Genomic DNA, 24,558 nt, shown 5'->3' with positions numbered 1-24,558 from the left:
TTTGACAGATTCAAAGCAAAATGAAACTTTAAATTTCTGCTGTTGCATCACTTTAGGGCAGTGGAGACGTTTATATTTGGATTCTTGGTCAATTTTAAATAACTTCAGTACATACAAGAATGAATTTACTAAAGTTTGCTAGCAGTTGATGTCCATCCATCCATCCATCCATCCATCCTCTATACACCGCTTTATCCTCACTAGGGTCACGGGGGGTGCTGGAGCCTATCCCAGCTGACTCGGGCAAAGGCAGGGGACACCCTGGACAGGTCGCCACTCTGTCACAGGGCTACATATACAGACGAACAATCACACTCACATTCACACCTACAGACAATTTAGAGTAATCAATTCACCTCAGCATATTTTTGGACTGTGGGAGGAAGCCGGAGTACCCGGAGAAAACCCACGCATGCACAGGGAGAACATGCAAACTCCATGCAGAAAGATCCCAGGCCCAGGTCAGGATTTGAACCGGGGATCTTCTTGCTGCAAGGCAAAAGTGCTAACCACCACCCCACTGTGCAGCCCTAAATTATACATATCTTGTGAAAACTCACAAAAAACAATAATTCACATGCTGATTTTAAAAAAAGAAGAAAAGCTGTAAAATCGATGTTTTTCAAATGTTAGTGCATTCTTTCTCAAGCTTTGACCATCAAATTTCACTGTTTGTTGCTGTAGTTAAATAAGAAGGAAATAAGTTGTTCTTTTAGAAATGTTTGTCATTATTTGAAAGAAAAAATATGTATATTAAGGATTGAAAAATAGCATATTAAAAAAGCTAAACTGATATTTTACAGATTTGTTAAATTACTTATCATTTTGTTGTAAAATCACAGAATAAAAGCAGTATCAATTTGTCCAAGTATGGACTGTTTAAAAATACATACATGCATGCATACATACATAAATGTGTGTCATGTCCCCATCAAAAATCTGTATATTATAATTAAGCAAATTTACTGTATTTAATTAGCTAAAAACTCTAATATTTTCCTTTTTTTTTACCCTTTTTGCAGTCTTTGAACCTTACAGTATTCAGTATACAGCTCCGTTTTTTTTTTTTTGGCATGTTTGCTCCCAGGTTTTTATTTATTTTCCCAGGGTTTTGGTTGCTCTGATGCTAAAGGACACCTTGTTTGTTGTACCTCTGAGACGTCTTTGACAGAAATGCAGTTTTTGCTGACTCTCCATCTGAGCTTCTTCTCTCGTCCGATGGATCAGCAGATCTGAAACTGTCGGATCTGTTATTTTTCTGCCGTCTGGGTTTTATTCTCGGTAATGAAACAGAGCGGATGGACGGGATGTAAGAGGAGGGATGACAGTCAAGACTGGATGCGACTTCAGAACACGACACGAGCTGCTGAATCACAGGTTCATCTTGGACTAAAACCCTCCTCATCATTTACCAGAAGTCCGCAAACTCTCCTCTGACATGCAACTGCCTCCTCATCCTCCTCTTTTAGTTCACTCTTCTTACTCATCCATCCTTAAAGTTTGCCTCCTGCTAGTTTCCAGAAGCATCAGAGGTTCATTAACTGACCTTCAGCTTCATCAGTTTCACTCGTTTATTCCGGCAAACATCATTTAATCAGACAATAAAGTGCACCTCTTACTTAATGCATGGTCACTAAAGATAAATGTCCTAATTTATGGATTTGGACAAATATTTCAAGCTGCAAACATAATTTCAAAGGGTCAGCTTGGCATAACAGTGTTAATAATTACATCAGCTTCATACTGAGTGTGATTTTAACTCAACTTTTTAGATTCAAGTTGATATAACTTCATGAAATTGCTTTCAGTCTTTTTTCTGTTGATTAATTGCATTACCGCAAGATAAAAAAAAAATACAATTTATGGATTTAGACAAACCTTTTCAGTTGTGAGAAATTGAGTATTTAACACTTTTTTAAAATAACATGGAAATACTAGTTTTTAACAACCTAATTTTCATGAATAATCGGTTGATGCTACCAGTCATTAGCTTTGACTTTGGATTCAAGGCTGAACAAGAAGCTTTAGCAGATACAGTGAGTGTCGTCATGAGGACATTAACGCCTGAAGGCCAGACAGGAAGTTATTTTGCCGTTGATGCGACCCTGAACGTGACTGACAGACCGCCGTGGGTGTGACCTCGCTGAATCACAACGTGTCACCGACTGTTTGCATCTTCGTTTATCCGCCTGTTGATCAGCAGATGATGCACAGTGGTCAGAACAGATTGGACCAATTAGCTCGATGCTACATAAAGCAGCTCTGTCCAAATCCAAATGTTCAGAATCTGGAGCAAACAACACTGTTGGACATTTTCTAATATGTTCTGTGTAATTAACAACTCGTATTTGAGACAAAAAACACAAACGCAGCACTTTACAGAAAGCTTTTTTGTGATAACCTCTAATGAAACTATGTATCTAAACATGCAGGAGAATTCACCCTAAAAAATAACGTTCTGAATCAACAATAACAGTGAAAATTAATGCAACACTCTTAAGTGATAACTAATGAAATTATGCTAAGTTAGTAGAATTAGTCTCTCCTCTACAAATGAAGGTATTTTTTATTACCGCTAATTTAATAATATGTTTTTGAGCTGATTATTCATGAAAATTTAGTTGTTTCAAGCTGTATTTCCACTTTATTCTAAAGCAATTTTTCAGTTTTATGTGCTTAGTTTTATAACTATGAACATAAGTTTATAAGTTGGCAAAATTGAACAAAATGAATGTTGAGAAAATTCCCTTTTTAAGCTAGTTTTATGAAATTACTTCAACTTAAATTTTGTGTTAAATCAAGTAATGCAGCAATTTGAGTTTTAATTACCCATAATTACACATGTAAATATTTGTTTAAAGATAAGACTAGAGATAACAATACTAATAGTCAATAAATGATAGTAAAAACAATAAAATGAACAATAAAATATAATTTAAAAAAGAGTAAAATAGAATAAAATCAACAAATAAAATTAAAATGCGGGGAGAAAGCATTAAAACAAGACTGGAAATAATAATAATAGCAAATAAAAATAGTATAAGAGAAACAAGTGAATAATAAAGGTAATCAAATGAAAAATAATTAGAGCTAGAATGATTATTATTACTTTTATCAACATTATTGTAGTAATAGTAAATAAATAAAAAATAAATAGATAGATAAAGAGTAAAAGAAAATAAAATCTACAAATAATATAAATAAAAAGTAAATATAAATTAGAGGGTAAAACTCTAAAGAATATGTTAAAAAAATTTAATACTAATATCATTATCGTCATAAGCAAATACAGAAAATAAACAGATAAATAGATAATGAGTGAAAGATAATAAATGTAGTATGTAATGAATATAGAGGGGGGATAAAACCATGAAGATGAGGCTGTAAATAAATACAATAAACACATAAAGAGTGAGTAAATTATGAGTAAAAGAGGATACTAAGAAAATGTTACCCCCACTTCATTTTTTTTAATTTGAGTTTAAATTAAACAAAATATTGAGTTGATGGAACATTTTGGCCAAAAAACCCATGAAAATGATGTGAAAACTATTGTGTACTTTACAAGTTTCATCCTGCAACCATGTGTTTAAGTGACAGAAACAGTACTTTAGTCTGTACACAACATTTCTTTCCTCTTCAAATGTATTTCCAATTCAGCTGCATTAAACTCAGAGCCTTGTAAAAACGTCACTAATGCAGAATCTGTACTTGTGCTGCACCGAAAAGCAATTTGAGAGGGAAAAAAATAAAGATTTCAACCCAAAAACTGCAATAAAAAAGCAAAGTAGACTCTAATGTTTGGACCGCGGCGTCTCGTTTTGAGTCACTTTGCTTTAATGCTGCGCTCAGAGCGTGAAAAAAAGAATCTGAGGGAGGTCAGCGTTGAATGGAGGTTAAGACATGCAATTTCTTCAGCTAAACACGAGAACTGAGGAGCTGCTGTGTTTGTGTTTGTAGCCTCTAATGGAACCACCGCCCACCTCCATCATGTGAAGCAAAACATGTGGGCAGATGTGATCATAATGAAGTGAAATTAAAACTAAAAGACTTCGACACAGTCTGACTTTACAGTATGCCAGCACACAAACCTACACAAAGCTTACATCAGCTCAGCAGCAGGATCTAAACTCTCTTTTTTTTTCTTTGAACTATTTTCCCCCCTCTTCCGTTCTTCTGTTAGATGTTTTCGTGAATGTGAGAAAACATTTGCATGCACACATTTTTTAAAGGAGTGTGACGGTGCAAAGAACTAACACTGAATCTGCAAATTTTTCCTGAAGTGTGGTGAAAAATGTCTATTTTAATGCACTGATGAAGGGAAGCTTCCACATTAAAGTTGGTGCACAAAGAGTAAAAGACAAGGACTGAAAATTAAAAATGAGGCAGAAAATAGCAAAGAAATAAAGAGGATGATGGAGTGATGTAGAGAAAGTAATTAAGAAAAAGTTCTTTGGAAAGTGGAATAAAAATTTTTTTAAAAAAAGGTTAAAACTATAAAAACGGCTAGAAATAATTTTTAAAATCATACTAAGAGTAAATAAGTACAATAAACAAGTAAATAAAGGAGAATAAAATTAACAAAAATAAAGAAAATTTAAATTAAATTAAAAGACAAATGAATAATTTATGAAAATGGTAACAATAATAAAATAAATGACAGAGTAAAGCCAAAAAGACATAGCTATTATTATTATTATTATTAATAATAATTATTATTATTATTTGCAATAAGAAGAAGAAGAATCAATATTGTTATGAAAAAATAAGCAAAGGATAATCAAATTAAAAATGGCATAATTTAAAAGGTACATAATAAAATAAAATAAATGAACTAAAACAAATTAATTTAAGTGTAAACTTTTAATGTAAAGGCAAAATGATGATAATAATAGCAATAATAATAATAATAATAATAATAAACACTAAGTAAGCAAATAAAACAGAATAAAATTATCAAATAAAATATTACAAAACAAAACAAAATTTAAAATTAGAGGGTGAAACCATAAAGACAAAACTAGAAATAACAACAACAACAACAACAACAATAATAGTTTATTATTATAGTAAATTAAAATGCTACTGCTAAATAATGACGACAATAATGATAGATAATTAAGATAAAAAAATAAGTATAGAAATAAAGGAGAATGACATTAACAAATGAAATAAAATGAACTGAAAAATACAAAAATATACAAAACTTAAAAAGTTCTGCAAAGCTTTTGTTTCATTTTAATTTATGTTAGCTTTTGGCACATTATACTACACTGAGGAGTTTGTAGGCTGCATTTGTCGTTGTCATTCAGTGCACTGAAGGTTTCTGCTCATCATGTTCCCAGTTTGCTACTGCAGGTTCAATTGGCTCGTTGTAACAGTCCAACCTGCTCTGTGCACCGTGCGTTTGGTGTTTTATGTCGCTGTGCACTGCCTTGCTTTCTGATTATTGATTTGTTGCACCAGATTCCTTCATTATTCTTTATTTCTGCCTCATTAGAAAGGGTTAAGATGCCAGTGCAGCACTCTCCAGCTGCTCTGTTCTGTTCGGTTTCTGCAGGAAACCAGGCTTCATGTCAACCTCCAACTATACAATAAATGTGTTGTTAAATCAAAACAGTGAGCTAAAGGCGTTTTTTTTAAAAAAAAAAAAGCTCAGCAGAGCAGCGGTTTTTGGTGCTAATTCGTGTTACATAACTGGTGCACCGTGAAGTCTGTTAGTGGCTTTATTTCCCGTAGTGTTTACTCTGAGTGGGTTTTAAGTAGTAAAGTAAGCCGTGAGTAGATCATCCTCGCGGGCCTGTTGTTTGCATCGGCTCTGATTTATGGATGCAGAGCAGATGAAAGACTTTCTGTCAGGTTAGAAGATACAGATACCTTGTTGTCATGGTAACTGCTCTGGGCAAAAACAAAAAAATGAGAGGGGGGGGGATGCAGAGGGAGAAGAGAACAAATGATGAAACGATGAAACAGGTCAGTGAAAGATGACATTCAAATCCAACAATGACTGGCATCCGGCAGATAGATTGTTTGGGGATTTTTGGGCCCATTTTTCTGCTCCGAGCTCACAGACGTTAATCTGTCAGGCGGCAGGAAGCTTCCGGATGGATGTGCGACCTGAAAAAACACAGTCAGAGAGCAATTTGAAAAGCATTTTCTGGCCCTTCTCAACATGAAAGTGACCCATCCTCCTGCAGGTCTAGCAGATTTTGATAATTGCTGGATTTATTTACATCATGTTTACACGTGGAGGCAGCCGGGATTAGCTGCAGGGTGGGCAAAGGTCGGAATCTATCCCAAGAAACATAAGCAAGATAAGGGAAAGCATAATCAGCAAACCAAAACACAACACACTGCCTCGCTATCTAACGTAAACAGCAGAAAACAAGGTCAGATTTAATGGCAAAAAGCAACCAGACAAACTGCTGAACCCCAGCAGAGCGTCTGAACAGTGAAGCTAAAGGCGGAGACGCTGCAGATCAGCTGAGTCACCAGCTGCAGCTTCACCTCAGCTCTTTATGTTGAGGATCATCTGGGGGCCAATCAGGGACGAGCATTTCCACCAATCCAGTTAACAGACGCTCACACCTGATGCACACCGTTCATATAGTCCACACTGGAGGAGAAAACAGGCTGCTGTCACAACAAAACCACTTTTGTAGATGCTAAAAATGGTGTACTTCATGAGAATTTTACAGATCACTATGATTTTCTTGTAAAATTCTTCACATAATGGGAAATAATAACAGTTGCTTTAGTTATATAGCACCTTTTAAAACTGGAGTTTACAAAGAGAAAAACTAGAGAAGCAAAATAAATAAATAAAAGAGAATAAATCCCCTAATAAAATTTAAATATAAATTGAGAGGGGAAAATCATAAAGACAAGGCTAGAAGTAAGAACAATAATAATAAATAAATAAAACATAAATTGCAAATGAATTAGGGATAAATGAGAACATAAAGAAAAAAATAGTATTATTATTAAAAAATGATTTAGACCATAAAAAATTATTCTAAGCAGCTTAACTTATTACAGCTTTGGGGAGGCGTTTACTGTGATGCTACCTTCCATTAATATTATTATTATGATGCATTTGCTGCATTTCCTTTTCTTTCCCTCCTCAAAGAGCTCTGATCCCAGCAGGTTCATGCACCTGAAAAAATCAAGTAAACAACAAAACATAGTGTAACTCTGAGCTACAGAGTCCCAGAGAGAGAGACTCAGACTTTGTGTTGCATCACATGATGGTGTGACTTCTTCACTTTGGATTCCATCAAGGCTGAACGGTGGACAACACTTAGTTTCCTTCCTCTCCTTCACAGCCACCATCTGTCAAAATACCAATTTATTTACCGTCTCCAAAGAGAGCTGGGCGCTAATTGGAAATAGCATGTAGCTTCTTCTGTGTTCTGCACACATAGAGAGTGAAGCTATCAGTCAGTGGGAGATGTGATGGTGATGCAAGCGCTCCCTCATGCCCATCTGCACAATAATTCCATTTTTATCTGACAGACGGAAGTGATACACCCTAAAGTTTGGTGCTGAAACATCGTGTGTAGTGAACACAAACAACACAGGAGGAATTTATTTACTTTGTTGCTTAATCAGCTGCACATGACAAATTGGAGCAGAAATGCTTGCAAACAATAACACAAAATAACACAAAAATAACACAAACGTATAAGGCAAAAGTGCAGTTACTTAAACTATATGAAGAGATCAAGCATTGAGTTTTCAATGATTCTTTTGCAAGTTATGCTAAAGAATCATAAATGTCATTGTAAAAAAATTAGAGGGTAAAACCACAAAGACAACGGTTGGAGCAATAACATCAACAGTAAATAACTGTTACAAAAACAAGTAAATAAAAAGAGAAGAATACAATTAACAAATAAAATACAAAATTAAAGTCAAAAAGGGGTAAAGACAATAAAATTAATGAATAAAAATAAAATTAGACATTAAAATCATAAAAACAAGACTAGTACTAGCAATAGTAATAATCTATAATAATAATAATAATAATAATAAGAAGAAGAAGAAGAACAAGAATAGCAAAATAATATAATAAAAATGGGTAAATAAATAGGAGAGTACAATTAACAAGTAAAATAACATAGAAAATTTAAATCAAAAAGGATTAAAAGCGAATAAAATTCACAAATAAATTAAAATAAAATTAGACGGTAAAACTAAGAAAAATGCTAGATGTAAAAAAATAATAATTAAAGCTCCAATGCTCAGAGAGTGATGCTACCTAAAATAATAAATCAAAAACAAAAGTGGTAAATTAATGTAATAAAAATAAGTACATAAATAAAGAAAAGTACAGTTAACAAATAAAATAAAGTAAAATTATAGGATAAAGCTAAAAAAAAGACTAGATGTAATGATAATAATAATAATAATAATAATAATAACAGTAATAATAACAACAATAATAATAATAATAATAATATAATAAGTAAATAAATAAATAAAGGAGAATGAAATTAACTGAATATAAGATAGTAATGCATTTTTGTTTGTTTTTAATTTTCAAAAGTACAAAAAAAATATTTTATGTTTGGCTCGACATTAATGGGATCTCAGTTAGTCACAAACTAAACTAGCTTTCTCAATAAATACTTCATAAAAATCTATTGTGTTATCATGTGAAATGTTCTTGGGTATGTTTCCAACAAGTTACAGAACAACCTTACTTTGATTAAACATTATTTTCAAGTTTTTATCCAGAAAAGTTGAATTTCCTACTACCTGCAGCACAATACTGGTCAAATTTCAGTTAAATTATTTTCTTTTATGTACAATCCAGTTATTACCTGAATTCATATCTTAATTCATCCACTTCTGCAGCAGGTTTTTTTGTCATTTGATGACTAGCGAGGAGAACCTGTAAAGTAGATGCTCCTGCAGAACATCAGTTCAAGGCAGAGTCACAGAAACCAGCTTTATAATCGATTGTGTTCCTGACTGTCAGACATCAGAGCTTCTAATCTGCATTCATCACAGCATCATTAGCAACTCTGAAAGGATTCAATTTGTCTCTTTTGATTTAAAAGGCCACCATCTCTTTCGATAAAACATGAATACATCTGGAATGTTTTCTAACACAGCAAGGCTCCATTCAGGGTCGCTGCTTTAGTAACAGGAGAATAAACTTCCTGGCTATAGTTGGAGATAAAAAGGACTGTTTTCTGCACTTTTTTCTCAGCGTGGGTGTAGTTCATGCCTGGTCCCGTCCTGTCCTTCATCAGCTGTGTCGAATTTCTGGATAAAACCCTCTGCTAAGTTATGCAGTAGTTTCATTTTATTGTCAGTGGAGTTCTGTACGCCAGTGGAAGTCAGATAATCTGTCCTCCACGGTGAGCGTCTCTCCAGAGGTGGAACCACATCTCCATATGTGTTTCCACAGGGAGGGGAAGCAGGGCGACACGCTGCAGACTCCCCACCACTCCCAGCAGGAGTTTCTTACAACATGCTGCAGACGTTTGTTTAGCTGTTGTCCTATTGGGATGTGATTTGTTTCCCCAGAAGGCTACATGTTAAAATGATTAGACATTTGAAGGACATTTCAGAGATCAACTTTGACGGCCTGAACCAGAATAAATTCTACATTTAGATATTTTTAATCATCTTGAACAGACTCTTCGTGCTATATTAGTCAGGTCAAACTTCATGATTAGTGATGCTGGAATTTACCTTACTGTTTGTATTCGTTGGGTTATGTTCCATATAGTTATAATACAGTAGGGTCTTAGCCTTATTATTACATTAGTCAGGTAATTCTCCGTAATTAATAGCACTGTACAGTTTATGCTGCTGCCCTCTTGGCCAGGTCTCTCTTGTAAAGGAGATCTTTGATCTCAATGGGACTAACCTGGTTAAATAAATGCTAAATAAATAAACAGTCTCAGCCTCAGTATGATCAGGTGAAGTAATATTTGACATCATTTTTAAATAAAATTATAATCTAATCTAATCTAAGATAACATAAGATAATAGTTTATTATTGTTATTATTATTATTATTGTTATTGTTAATAATAAGTAGTAGTAGTAGTAGTTCTATTATTATTATCATTATATTTTACATACAATATACAATTTGAGGAGATATATACAAGTTTTGTATATATTGTAATATTATATTATATAACACTATCATTATCATTAATCATTCAATTTTTCACAATAAATAAATAAATAATAGTTATTATTATTATTGCTACTATTATTGTCAAAAATGACTTCGACTGACTAATCAAAAAATACTAATTGACAATTAGCTGATTAGTCATTGCAGCTCTACTCAAGTTATAAAGTGAAACTCGGCATTCAGATGGAGGTTTAGAATGTTAAAAAGAGAACAAATAACAGCAAGACATGCATGAAAAGCTCGACAATGTGTAATTACTCTCACTGTCAGAAGGGGGAGACAAAAACTCCAACTGCAGCTTTATGGTTGAAATATCATATTTACTTCATTTTCAGCTTCATATTTACTTTTAAATCAGCCAATTATTACACAGAGTAAAATATACTGAATCATTTCCTCGTTTTCAGTTGCCGTTTTTTATTCTGAACGCAAATAACCTCATTCTAAGAGGAATTAAACTCAAATTTTTACAGTCAGATCAACCTAGCAAATCAACCTTTCGTGGTCAGAAAATAACCACCCTCTTTGGATTCAGGTGTCTCTGGAGGAATCAGTCGACCATCCGGTGCTTCAGGTTCTTCGGATTCTGTCTAACATGTGACAGTGGTGGGATCCGTCCATCTTAAGCGGTTTACAGCAGCAGCAGTGCATACATCTTTGGTATGGGAGGGTCCAATGGGAGCCAGACCTCATATCCTGACAGTGCTGCTGCTGATATATACTCCACCCGGCGAGCTATACGGAAAATGAAATCCCAAACCTTGGCAGCTTTAGTGCGAGGCTCCACTCATTGAGCTCCATGGGAAATTGAGTTTCTGAGTCTGGTGGAAGCCACGGCGCTTATAGCTCAACCCAAAGGGGCTGAAACACTGCAGGGTTTCAGAGAGGAGATCTTTTTTTTGCACTCGGCGAGGTCAGGAAAAGCTAAAAATAAACACATGCACATTTTGAATAAAACAATTAAGATTTGAGCTGTTCCGGAAGCATCCGTCGTACCTTTTATCTCGTCCATCTTCAACCTCTTCTGTGGTGGTTTTTTTTTTTTTTTTTTTGAAGGCAGAAAGGTCTCCAGGTCAGTGGCAAAGTGAAAAATGATCCGCTTACATCCGAGCTAACATCGGCCGATAAGATTGGGGGCAGATTGGACGGAGCTTTTCGCATTAGAACGACCGGCTCGCCCACTCCGAGCCACTCAGGAGATAAAGTCGCCGTGGCAGACATCAGCACTGTGATTACTTCCTACCGGTGGCTGAAGAAGCTGCTGCTGTCATCCACACCGCTGCTTTTTAACTCCACTGTTTGCTTGTTTTCTCAGTGAAACCAGACATGGATTTCTTTTAGGAGATGATAAGAAATTCTAAAAGCAAAAAGGTCACAAATTGCCTCAAAGTAAACACGAAGAAGGACGGTTTACGTTGCTTCTTTTCAGCTAAACCTGGAAAACTGCAACAAAAATTGGAGAAATTGGGGCTTTTTATGTCAAAGATGCGACTCGTTTATGGGGCCAAAATGTACGTAAAATGTGCACGTTTCTACTATTCAGACAGTGATAATGCAAGATGTGTGTTGGTGCAGACTCTTCTTCTTCTCACTGCATCTATGCCTCAAAGAATAAACCAAATATAAACCAACAATCTCCGGTTACATTCAGAGAGTTTCATAAAGTAGTTGCTTGTTTTCCTGCGATAATTTCGGTTCGTGTTCGGGGATTGTAAAAACAGTGGAAGCAAAATGTCTGAAGTCAAGGTTGAATCTTACTGTTTTAAACAAAATAAAACATTATCTGTGACCTTAATCAAGAGCTGTGGCCGCATAAACGCAAGGACAAAAACTGAATATTGCTGTCACAAAATGACATTTTACTGCAGGATCAGAGAGAAATCCAATCACTGAGAGATTCAATATCACATCTTTGTGTCAGAAACATTCATTAAGAACAATTTCTATTCATGCTCATAGCAAAACGAGAATCGGGTCGCAGTTTCCTTGAACATATATTCAAACTTGCTTTCCCTGCAGTTTTGTTACACAAGCTGTAATTTCTGAGACAAACACAAAACTACAGTTTTAATCTTAAAATATTACAACTAAATAAAGAAAAATGTTTAAAAATTTAAATGTCTGACTCAAGTTTGTTGCTTAAATTCTCAGGTTTTGTGATTTATTTTTTGCGATTTGTTTTGATTTGACTCCCAAAATCAGCAAATAGTTCCATATCTGTCATCAGACTTTGATTTAAATCCTACAGACCATAGGCGTCAGTTTAGGGGGGGACGGTGGGGACGTGTCCCCCCCACTTTTTGTCAGAGGTCATTTTGTCTCCAACACATTCAAATTCTTCACATGTAAGCCGTTGTAAACCCAGTTATTTTCAGTAGTATAGAAAATTCCGACGCTCCTGAACGCACCATCCGCACTCCGCCGAGAGTTGCACAGACACGCAGCACACCTCCGTGAGGTTAAAAAAATAAAAATAAAAATTGCGCAGATGCTAAATTTGCGCCTGTGCCAAGTGGAAGCTCCGACCAGAGGCGTGCAGGGGCAAAATTTCGGCCCGGGAGAATTAGTACTATAGCGGCCCACAGACCCCTCTACTAGCATGTACCGATAGCTCTACAGGTTGAGCCTCCGCCTTTGGTGCGGTGGTTGTGAGTTTGAGCCCAGCTTGTGGCATTTTGCCGCCGTTCTTCGACATTTTCTCAAAGTGCTGTGGTCTCCATCCCCCCCACTTTTAAAAACAAACTAACGCCCTTGCTACAGACTCTTGATGTGTGAAATGTGGGAGATTGTCTGAAAATTTTCACATGAAACAGCTCCAGTATTCAGAGAGTGGTGCTGCCTTTAAAAAATGAGTGTTTAAGTGTTTCGGGTTGAAGTTTGGTTTAGGTGAAGATGAGGATGATTGATAGCCTAGCCGCGTTAGACAACCCACGGCAACGAATTTAATTCTCTGCCAGGGTGTGTCTAGTTACCCTCGGTAAGCCTCGCGTTTGAATGCTCCTAAAACTGGCTGGACCAATCACCATGAAGTGTAGAGTCAGAAGGCGGGCGTAACTAAGTGACGACAGAGGCGCGATGATTCTGACAGAAACAACCGGAAACAGCTAGCCTAGCTGCTCTAGACAAATTTAATTCTCTGCCAGGGTCGACAACAAAAACGACAACAGTCGTTGAGCTCCATTAGCACCGACTCTGAATAATCTTTCTGTTAACATGTCTGTAATATACTTGAGCTTCACCCATTGACTGTATAAATCAGGCTTCACCGAACTCCCGCATCCTCTGATTTCCAGCGCTCTAGGAACTACGTCAGCCTATTCGTTGCGCTGATCGGTTGTATACCTACCCAATTGCTGCAGAGTGATTTGAAAGACAACCTTTTAGCCCGCCTCCCTCCCTGTCGAGAGTTCCTAGACCCTTGTGTCTTCAGACCTGGGTCTAGCGCGGCTAGGCTAGATGATTGACTTTTAGGCAAACATTTTGGTGAATGTTAGGGAGATTGTGAAAAGCGTAGAAATGGGTTGAAGCAAAACAACAACTTTCTGAAAATATAGTCTACTTATAATGCATTAAACAAAATAACAGCCTTCCTGTGACATTAATTAAGTTCTGAAAGCAAATAAACTGTGTTTAAAAAGCTGCATGTTGCTGTACTGCAGGGTTAGAAAATAACATACAGAATAATTTTCAGTGTCTCATAATGAATGTTTCTCATTCCTCGTTATGAATTCTGTCAAATCATGAAAAATCATTTCTTTATGAAGCGATGCTGACTGAGGAAAATGTGTTCAACGTCTTTTACTAAGAACTTTTCATCACTGCCTTCATTGCATCAGATATAATCCAGTCACATTTTCCTTCTTTTGCTCAAGTTGTGCAATTTAATTGCATGTTTTACATTCGAGAAGACAAAGACAAAACGACAACTTAAATTGAAGAAAGATTTAAACCTCTGAACTAAGCTTATCACTTAAGATCTCACTTTATTTGATTAATGTTTGATCCAATCTGACTAAAAACAGCAGTAAGCAGCTTCTTAGCTGTCAGATAATGTTGATTTGGATGTTATGAATTCTGTGAAACATGTGAAGCAACCTCAGTGTTTATAGTGTAATGCAGATTTAACAGGGTCCTTTATTAAAAGAATTCCTTATCTTGGTAAATCATGAAAAGTTATCTGGTTGCACTTTCCTTGAAAATAGATTGGCAGCTGGAATTTACTTGCATGAGACTTAATTTCTAGCAGAGAAAGACAAAATTACAGTTTCAGACTTTGTGGCTTTCTTAAGGACAAATTTAAAGGTTTGACTCAGGATTGCTCCTTAAAATCTCAGTTAATGTAATAAATGTACTGAATAAAGTGATTCTATTCTATTCTAAATCTTGTTCAAATGATCTAGTACTGCTGTATAGCATCTACTTTTCTTGGAAATATCTTTGCAAAATTAAATGTCATTTCTATCAAGTGTGAGGGCAAGGACGCTTTTCTTGTTTTAGAAATTTCAAGGAGATGAAAACTAAACTTCAGTTTGTAGACTTTGAGGCAGATTTAAACTTGTGATTCAGAATTGTCACTTAAAATCTCAGTTAATCTGATTAATCTTTGTAAATTGATCTGATTTTTAAAAATTTTTGTGTCCTTTTAATATAGTCCACAATGGAGAGAGAGAGACAGGAAACATGGGGGAAAGACATGCTGTAAATGGCATGGGTTGGACTCGAGCCCATGACCGCTGCGTTGGGACTGTAGCCCCTGTTTATGAGTTGCCTGGACAACCTGTTGAGCTACATGGGTACCCAAACTGATCTGATTTTGACCCACAACTTTGAACAAACAGCTTCATAACTGTCATTCAAATGCTCTGAATTCTGTGTGTAATGATGTTGAACAGCTCCAGTGTTCATAATGTGACACTGACTGAGAAAATAAAGTGCAGGTTAAGCCTCAGTTTGAGTCAGCAAACACATCATGATCCCTGATACTCCAACATGCGCCTCATGTGTTTGTCATCTAACATCACTAATGAGTGTTTTCTGCCTCCCTGTGACCAGAAATAAACCACAGATGCAGCAGCTTGTATTAAAGATCTGTATTCTCAATAACTGTTTTCTTTTTTGTCTCCACAGACCACTTGGGCATCGAGTTTATGGGTAAGGAAGCCTTTTTTTTTTATTATGAGTCACGCCTATAATTAGCAGCTTTACATTCAGAACATGTATCATTCATAATCACATATTATAGCTTTTGACATGAAAACAGAACAACTGAACAAAAAAAAAACATCACAGTGCATGAATTTTCATTTACATATCCAGCAGCATCACTGCAGCAGTGTTTTTATCTCTGAGCACACATGTGTGTTTATGTGTCTGCAGCGTTATGCTTCTCTCTGTCTTTCTTTCTTGCACTATCTCTTTCTTTTCTCTCACAATTGCTTATGAAGTGTCCCTTCAGAATACCAATGTGCTGCAGTCTCCTTGGAAACAGTGAGAACAGAGAGGCGGGCAGGCGCAGCGAGGGAGTTTTTCTGGGGGTTTTATTGTTTTTTTGTGATGTTGGCACCATTATCAAATGCTCTCCTCATTAGTACGTGTGTGTGTGTGTGTGTGTGTGTGTGTGTGTGTGTGTGTGTGTGTGTGTGTGTGTGTGTGTGTGTGTGTGTGAGTGTGTGAGAGAGATTCTCCACTGATTATGTGTCAGATGCCGGCCGTTCTGCCAGGATCCTCTCCCTGGTTCTTGGCTCTGCTGTCGGGTATCACAGCTCAGGAGCGCTAGTTAACCACATGGAGGCTTGTTGTTAACTGTTTTTTTCCCTCTCGGCCGGCGTAATTTGGGCCTTTTCCACTACAGAAGGGTCAGAAAGGCAGAAACGTCAGCCAGGAAAGCGTCCTCTTCTTTGTCTGATATCACAGCTGGAAGTTTGGAGTTCTTAGAAACATTCCTAGTCATTGTTTCAGCTGGAAGTGTTGTTATTTCTTTGCGTTTTTGTTCCCAGAATGATCCTAGTAAGCAGAAAACTGGCTACCATAACCTGCAAGTTCTAATAAGGTGTAAAGAATATATTTTATAACTCTGTAAAGGACATTTTTAGACCTCACCAGAACTTTACAGAACTTTCTCAGCAGATTTTGTAATTAAAAAATCAGTCTACAAGACTTTCGACTGCTCTTTGAAGCACTTCTTACAATGTCTAAGTGTCCTAGTCATGTTTCCAGCGGGAAATTTTGTTGATTTGTTGTTCCCAGAATAATCCCAGCAGGCAGAAAACCACCTAGCATGACCTACAAGATCTAATAAGGCTGCAAAGAATATGTTTTATAATGAATGGTCTATATTCTTTAAGGAATATTTTCCTACTTTTAAAGAAAGCACCATAAGACCTAAAAAAAAAAAAGAAAGTCTTTTTATTAACATTACTAGAATTTTAGAACAAAGAAATTCAGCTTGGATTTTAACAATATTTGGTGATAACATCATTAGATAGTGATCTGCTAATGTTCTCAAAACTTCTCACACTGAGAAAGTTCTTCCTTTATTATCGTGTAACATGTGGAATGTTGTGGGATCATTTTTTAGATTCTATGTTGTCTTCCCTACACCCTCAAAACATCCTCAGAACTTTACAGGCATCCACCTTTTTTTTCACAGGAACATCTTATAAAGAACGTTTCTCAATGACACCCTTGAAACACTGTCTAAATGTTGCATTTAGAACGTCCTTTCTTTCTGTTATTGCGATAACGTTTTCTAGAGGAGCGTGCTATAATGTGTACCCTCAACAACATCAGCAGAACATTGCGAGGGAGAATGCTTCACCTTTGGTAATATATCATGTTAAAAGAACATGTTTTAAAGAAGTCATCTGAAAATCTAGAAGCACTTTTAGAATGTAGGTTTGAGAATGTTCCTTCTTTGTTTTTATGGAACGTAGTCTGGCAACATCCTGTAAATGCTGACAATAAACTATTACATTAACGTTTTGGAAACATTATTAGAAATGAAAGTGTTCTTAAAAGGTTCTTTGAACATTTAATGATAACATTATTAGGTAATGTTATCCAATGTTCCCTGCAAGCTGAGATGCTTTTTTGAAAAGAACAAAACTGCTCCTCAAAATTCAACAGAAAATCTCAGTGAAACATCATTTCAATTTGGAAACAGAACTCTGACTGACTGACGTTCTCCTTCTCTGTTCTTGTTGAGGTCTAATATTTTACCGGCCTGATGTTTTTCTGCTTCTTAAGTGGTCAAACTGAGCAGAATGAGATGAAATGAAAACTTTTGCGCCTCAGTTTCGCTCCTAAAAGACAATTAAATGACGTAAATGTCACAGTTTGTATCGCTGCCTTCAACATAATGTAAAACAAACGAACTCAGCTTGGTTGGTCTTTGATAAACTGCCTCCTTCCAGCACCAACTCACCTTTAAACTCTTCAGATGGAAATAGAAAATCAACATGACTTCAAATCTGGACCCCAGAACGGCCGCTGTAGCACTTTGCTCTCACATTGATTTACTACCAGGTGGAGCGTCTTCCAGTCAGAGCTCAGTGATCTCTGATGGAAAGGAAATATTGATGCCCACACGACTGACTGACTGACTGGATTCACTGCCATATAAAAAATGCATTAAGCAGAATTCAGGATCCAAGAGTTGCTGAATATATTCTGTGTTTTATGAAGCTTTGGGTGGCTGAAAGATCTCAACCTTCTTCTTTAATTTCAACCCCAGAAACTGCTGGACGGGGCCAGTTCATCTCCATGAATCATGCATCGTTATGAAAGATAACCCAGATGGGATTAGACTAAATGTTTTCTGTAAAAAGAGATATCAAACTGCTGGGGATATTTCTCTGATCATATAAATACATTTACTCTATGTTTCTTTTTCTTTTCTTTTTTTTTTTGCTGCTGCTGCTGCTGCCCCTCAAACCTCCTAATTAAATGTTGAATATATGATTTTATTGGGCATGAATGGTCTAAAAATGTCTTTGGAGAACTTTAAAGAGAACAGTGTTTAAAATAAAAAACACTGAAGCAATGAAAACATTGCCAGAACGTCTTTAAAATCCAAAAATTCTAGCTGGGAAGAGACAAACCCAAGGGGCTGTTCCCAAAACACTTGCTAACTATATATATAAATATATAAGTTCTACTAAGAATTTAAAGAAAATGTTTTCATCTAATCTTCAAAGAACATTTTATGAATATTTATTATAGCAAAGTAATAATGTTCCTAACTAAGATACAAACTGCAATGTTCACAGAATGAAAAGAAAAATGTTCTCTAACCAGTTCTCAGGATGTTCTCAAGTCTTCTGATGATGGAACATCTTTTTAATGGATTCTTGTATTTTAATATATTTACAAAGGTAGAAGCTCCTGTTTTTGTTTTAAACATTGTTAGAATGTCTTTAGAAGAACATTCTGGAAACGTCCTGCTAAAAACATCATGAGAACTTTGTAGAACGTTTAAAGAGAACTTTGATGAAACTAAAAAGAACGCTTTTTGCTGAAACCATCACTAGATCTTTGCAGAAGTTGCTCAAAACGGTTTTCAATCAAAAAACTTCTAGCTGGGATGTTCCTGAAATGTTTTTAGCAGGAAGCTTTTTTCATAGAATGTTATTGTTAAAAAGTTGGAAAATATTCTTTAAAACCATTATAAGGTCTTTTTGGAATGTTTTCCCAACATTAAGCTCTAATGTTCCTAGAGGTTCTTTTTGTTCTTTCTAATCCCATCATATTAATACATTTGCTCCAGTTCTTTCTGCTGCTGCAGCCTCTTTAAAGCTCTATTTTAAATGTTAAACATATTTCTGACTTAAGTGAGATCTAACGTTCACACAAAAGAGTGACAGATCTCTGCAGAACCCTCATTGTTGTTTTATTCTTAAAAGAGCGCAGGCTTCCTTTAAAGACGTCTAACTACAGAACCAGTCACTATAAATGGTCACTTTGTAGACTTTGAGTGTCTCTGAGACTGAAACTATCAGCATGAGGATGTCGGGTTCTTCCAAAATAATGATGCACCATCAGCTGCTGTTCAAAGAGACGCTTGAGAGGAGAACGTCATTAAACTCTATTATCCAAAGCTACAATTTCAGGCCTTTAAACTGCAGCACTGTCGCTTCGTCCGCCGGGTAAAGTGTAGATTCAGTCACTTTTATCAATAATAATCAATAAGAGTGTGTGACATTTATAGCAGATGTGTGTGTTTTCCTTCAGTTTAAAGCCTCAGAGCGTGGGAGGTTCTTACTTATCTGCTCGAAACAAAGCCGGGGAAGACGCTGGCAGCGCTGGAGACGTCCTCAGCAAAGGAACTGTGGCAGCACAACAATGTTGCAGAGGCAGAAAAAAACCTCTTGCTGAATATAAATGGGAAAAACCTGCAAGATAGCTGCGTGGAAAAGATCATCTGTCACTGCCAAGTTTGCATAGTCTCAGCAGGTTTCCAGAAAAAAAAGGAAAAAAGAAGCTTTAGTTCATTTGACTGCAAATGCAGAGGACGGGCAGAAAGAGAACAGTTCTGCTGAGATTTACTTTGACAATGCAGAGGCAGGGAACGTGCCCACAACATTGGTTAACAGGTTCTAGTATGGTTTAAAGAAATAAGCAAATAATAATTAAATCAAATAATTTTCCAATTAGAGTAAAAGCCAACTATGACACAAACTTACTGGAACATTCAGAGAATGTTTTCAGATTTTTTTCCCTGATGACAAAGGAAGAACATTTTGAAATATTCAAAAAATGTTTTCCAGATTTTATTGAGGCCTCAGAAGACAGAATGTTAGTTATAAAACGTTCCTTTAACGTGACATATGAACAAAAGTGGAACATTTTGACTGTAATGTTCTGAGGATGTTTTGAGAATGTTATTGAGGGAAACACATCAGAGAATGTTCTTCTTTCTTCAATAATGAGTGAAACATTTAGTTTTCCAGATGACAGAACCTTTTTTAATTTGCACGGTTTTACGTTCCTGTAATGTGAACGAATGAACGAGACGTCAGATCACAGAACATTCCTTATAAGACATTTCCACAATAATGCAAAGGAAACAACACATTCTCAGTAAAACATTTGGAAAATGTTTTCCAGATATAATCGAGGCCTCAGATGACAGAACGTTCTTTAATTCTCACTGTTTTATAACGTTATTTAATGTCATACATAAAAGGAGGAAATGTATCGTAGAACCTTCCTCCACAACGACCACAAACAAATGTTGTTCTCAAAAGAAAGATGTTTTCCAGATGTTACTGAGACATCAGATGACAGAATGTTTCTGTTTTGTGATGTACTAACAAAGGCTGTAAGATTTTGAGGATGTTTTGTGGATGTTGTCGAAGGAACACATTATGGAAACGTTACCAAAATGTTCCATGGTGATGCACAATAACAGAGGAAGAATGTTCTGTGTAGCACATTTTGAGAACATTAGAGGAGAACAATCAGCATTTTTGGAACATCCTTTGTCCTCATACCTTTAAAAAGAAAGCTCTATCATTCCACTGAAAACACTCGTAGAACTTTTGCCTAAGATGTTTTTTTAATAAAGAACATTTTATAACGTTCCTGTATTGTGAAATATCTGCCTTTTTGTTGAGACATTCTAAAACGTTCTCCCATACTACAGTTCTCAATGCCATGTTCAGACAACACTTTCAAGATGTTAGTGAGACCTCAGATGACAGAACGTTCTTAATAAGACGTTCCTGTACTGTGATATATCAACAAAGGTGGAACATTGTGGCTGCAATGTTCTGAGGGTGTTCTGGGGGTGTTGTTGAGGAACACAATGTAGAATCTATAAAGCCTTCCTACAATGTTCCGCAATGCTTTTTGTCTACCAAGTTTTGAGAACGGTCTAACATTGTCACCACAAAACATTTTTAGAACATCTTCAGTTCTCTTATGTTGAAGAAGCAAGTTCTTTCATTCCACTGACAGCATTCGAACTTTTGTCACCGAAGGTTTCTGGAACCCACTGTTCTTTAAAGGTTTTGGACATATGTTGAGGTAGCACATTATAGAACGTTCTTCTAGAACATGATCACAAAGTTACATGATAACAAAAGATAATGTTGCATGTTTTCAATGCAACATTAAGCAAATAATTTAGAACATTTTAAGAATATCTTTCAAGAACTTTATCCTCCATTTCAGACTAACTTCCTACTAACTCAGACAAAAAAATTCCCAATGAAGATGTCAATAGAACTTGGATGAACTTTCTGAGAACGTTAGAAAACAGAAAGATTCCAGATGTGATGTTCTGCACAGTAGAAGTACCCTTTGTGTGTGTGTGTGTGTGTGTGTGTGTGTGTGTGTGTGTGTGTGTGTGTGTGTGTGTGTGTGTGTGTGTGTGTGTGTGTGTGTGTGTGTGTGTTCTTGTACTTGCTACATGGCGAGTACCATTTTCTGCATTTAACTATCAAAGTGAGGACATTTTTACAAAGTGAGGACATTCTGGCCGGTCCTCACTTTGAAAAAGCCATTTTTGAGGGTGAAGACTTGTTTTTAGAGAACAGGTATGAATTGAGGTTTGGTTAGGGTTAGGGTAAGGATTAGGGTTAGGCGATCAGTTGTGATGGTTAAGGTTAGGGTAAGGCTCCAGGAAATGCATTACGCTTATGGATGTCCTCACTAAGATAGAAGTACAAACATGTGTGTGTGTGTGTGTGTGTGTGTGTGTGTGTGTGTGTGTGTGTGTGTGTGTGTGTGTGTGTGTGTGTGTGTGTGTGTGTGTGTGTGTGTGTGTGTGTTCTTGTACTTGCTACATGGTGAGTACCATTTTCTGCATTTAACTATCAAAGTGAGGACATTTTTACAAAGTGAGGACATTTTGGCCGGTCCTCACTTTGAAAAAGCCATTTTTGAGGGTGAAGACTTGTTTTTAGAGAACAGGTATGAATTGAGGTTTGGTTAGGGTTAGGGTAAGGATTAAGTTTAGGCAATCAGTTGTGATGGTTAAGGTTAGGGTAAGGCTCTAGGAAATGCATTACACCTATGGATGTCCTCACTAAGATAGAAGTACAAACATGTGTGTGTGTGTGTGTGTGTGTGTGTGTGTGTGTGTGTGTGTGTTCTTGTACTTGCTACATTGTGAGAACCATTTTCTGCATTTAACTATCAAAGTGAGGACATTTTTACAAAGTGAGGACATTTTGGCCGGTCCTCACTTTGAAACAACCATGTTTGAGGGTGAAGACTTGTTTTTAGAGAACAGGTATGAATTGAGGTTTGGTTAGGGTTAGGGTAAGGATTAGGGTTAGGCGATCAGTTGTGATGGTTAAGGTTAGGGTAAGGCTCTAGGAAATGCATTACGCCTATGGATGTCCTCACTAAGATAGAAGTACAAACATGTGTGTGTGTGTGTGTGTGTGTGTGTGTGTGTGTGTTTTTAGCATTTGTGATTTAGATTTGCAGTTTTTGGTCAAAACAAAGTGAAGGAACTTTGATTAGAACTTTGAAGAATAAAGACATAAAGATATAAAATTTTAATTTTTTGTCAAGAATCAACAACAGGTGGGACACAATCGTGAAGTGGAACAAAATTTATTGGATATTTTAAACTTTTTTAACAAATAAAAACCTGAAAAGTGGGGTGTGCAATATTATTCGACCCCCTTGCATTAATACTTTGTAGCGCCACCTTTTGCTGCAATTACAGCTGCAAGTCGCTTGGGGTATGTCTCTATCAGTTTTGCACATCGAGAGACTGAAATTCTTCCTTGCAAAACAGCTCGAGCTCAGTGAGGTTGGATGGAGAGTGTTTGTGAACAGCAGTCTTCAGCTCTGCCCACAGATTCTCGATTGGATTCAGGTCTGGACTTTGACTTGGCCATTCTAACACCTGGATACGTTTATTTGTGAACCATTCCATTGTAGATTTGGCTTTATGTTTTGGATCATTGTCCTGTTGGAAGATAAATCTCCGTCCCAGTCTCAGGTCTTTTGCAGACTCCAACAGGTTTTCTTCCAGAATGCTCCTGTATTTGGCTCCATTCATCTTCCCATCAATTTTAACCATCTTCCCTGTCCCTGCTGAAGAAAAGCAGGCCCAAACCATGAGGCTGGCACCACCATGTTTGACAGTGGGGATGGTGTGTTCAGGGTGATGAGCTGTGTTGCTTTTACGCCAAACGTATCGTTTTGCATTGTGGCCAAAAAGTTTGATTTTGGTTTCATCTGACCAGAGCACCTTCTTCCACATGTTTGGTGTGTCTCCCAGGTGGCTTGTGGCAAACTTCAAACCAGACTTTTTATGGATATCTTTGAGAAATGGCTTTCTTCTTGCCACTCTTCCATAAAGGCCAGATTTGTGCAGTGTACGACTGATTGTTGTCCTATGGACAGACTCTCCCACCTCAGCTGTAGATCTCTGCAGTTCATCCAGAGTGATCATGGGCCTCTTGGCTGCATCTCTGATCAGTCTTCTCCTTGTTGGAGGTGAAAGTTTAGAGGGACGGCCGGGTCTTGGTAGATTTGCAGTGGTCTGATACTCCTTCCATTTCAATATGATTGCTTGCACAGTGCTCCTTGAGATGTTTAAAGCTTGGGAAATCTTTTTGTATCCAAATCCGGCTTTAAACTTCTCCACAACAGTATCTCGGACCTGCCTGGTGTGTTCCTTGGTCTTCATGATGCTCTCTGCACTTTAAACAGAACCCTGAGACTATCAATGAGCAGGTGCATTTATACGGAGACTTGATTACACACAGGTGGATTCTATTTATCATCATCAGTCATTTAGGACAACACTGGATCATTCAGAGATCCTCACTGAACTTCTGGAGTGAGTTTGCTGCACTGAAAGTAAAGGGGCCGAATAATATTGCACGCCCCGCTTTTTAGTTTTTTTATTTGTTAAAAAAGTATAAAATATCCAATAAATTTCATTCCACTTCACGATTGTGTCCCACTTGTTGTTGATTCTTGACAAAAAAATTAGAATTTTATATCTTTATGTTTGAAGCCTGAAATGTGGCGAAAGGTTGAAAAGTTCAAGGGGGCCGAATACTTTCACAAGGCACTGTAAGTCCTTCAGATTTACAGTTTTTGTTCAAAGTGACCTAAATGAGTTTCTGCATCGCATCTGAGCTTTAAGAAACTAGAGCAGCTTCATCACTGGAGAACGTTAAACTGCATTATTTATAAATCACGCAGAGAACAAAGTGACACGGGTTGAACTCTGTACTGTAAAAATTTAATGGCAAGATTAAAAATCAGGTGCGTCAGGACAAGTGCTCGGATGTCGACATAAAAAGTGAGAGCTGAGAGGTTGGAAAGGCCTCATGTTCCTCATGCTGCATACAAACAAGCTGCATTCTATCATCAGTCTGACCCACACTGGAAACCAGAACTGGTTCTGACTGATTCCACACCAAG

At 36.7% G+C, this 24,558-nt stretch overlaps 1 protein-coding gene across 2 annotated transcripts in view; it reads left to right on the top strand.

Moving 5' to 3' along the window:
* Nucleotides 1–24,558, top strand: part of LOC110965743 (pro-neuregulin-3, membrane-bound isoform) — a 547,688-nt gene that overhangs the window by 473,309 nt on the left and 49,821 nt on the right. For both annotated transcript variants that reach the window (XM_051959594.1, XM_051959593.1), the window contains one exon: nucleotides 15,289–15,312. In XM_051959594.1, coding sequence (XP_051815554.1) covers nucleotides 15,289–15,312 — 24 coding nt within the window. The remainder of the gene's footprint in view (nucleotides 1–15,288; nucleotides 15,313–24,558) is intronic.

This window comes from Acanthochromis polyacanthus, chromosome 15 (assembly GCF_021347895.1).
Source record: "Acanthochromis polyacanthus isolate Apoly-LR-REF ecotype Palm Island chromosome 15, KAUST_Apoly_ChrSc, whole genome shotgun sequence".
In the NCBI taxonomy this organism is placed as follows: domain Eukaryota; kingdom Metazoa; phylum Chordata; class Actinopteri; family Pomacentridae; genus Acanthochromis; species Acanthochromis polyacanthus.
Note: the sequence above shows the minus strand (reverse complement) of the source record. Positions and strands in the feature narration are given on the sequence as shown.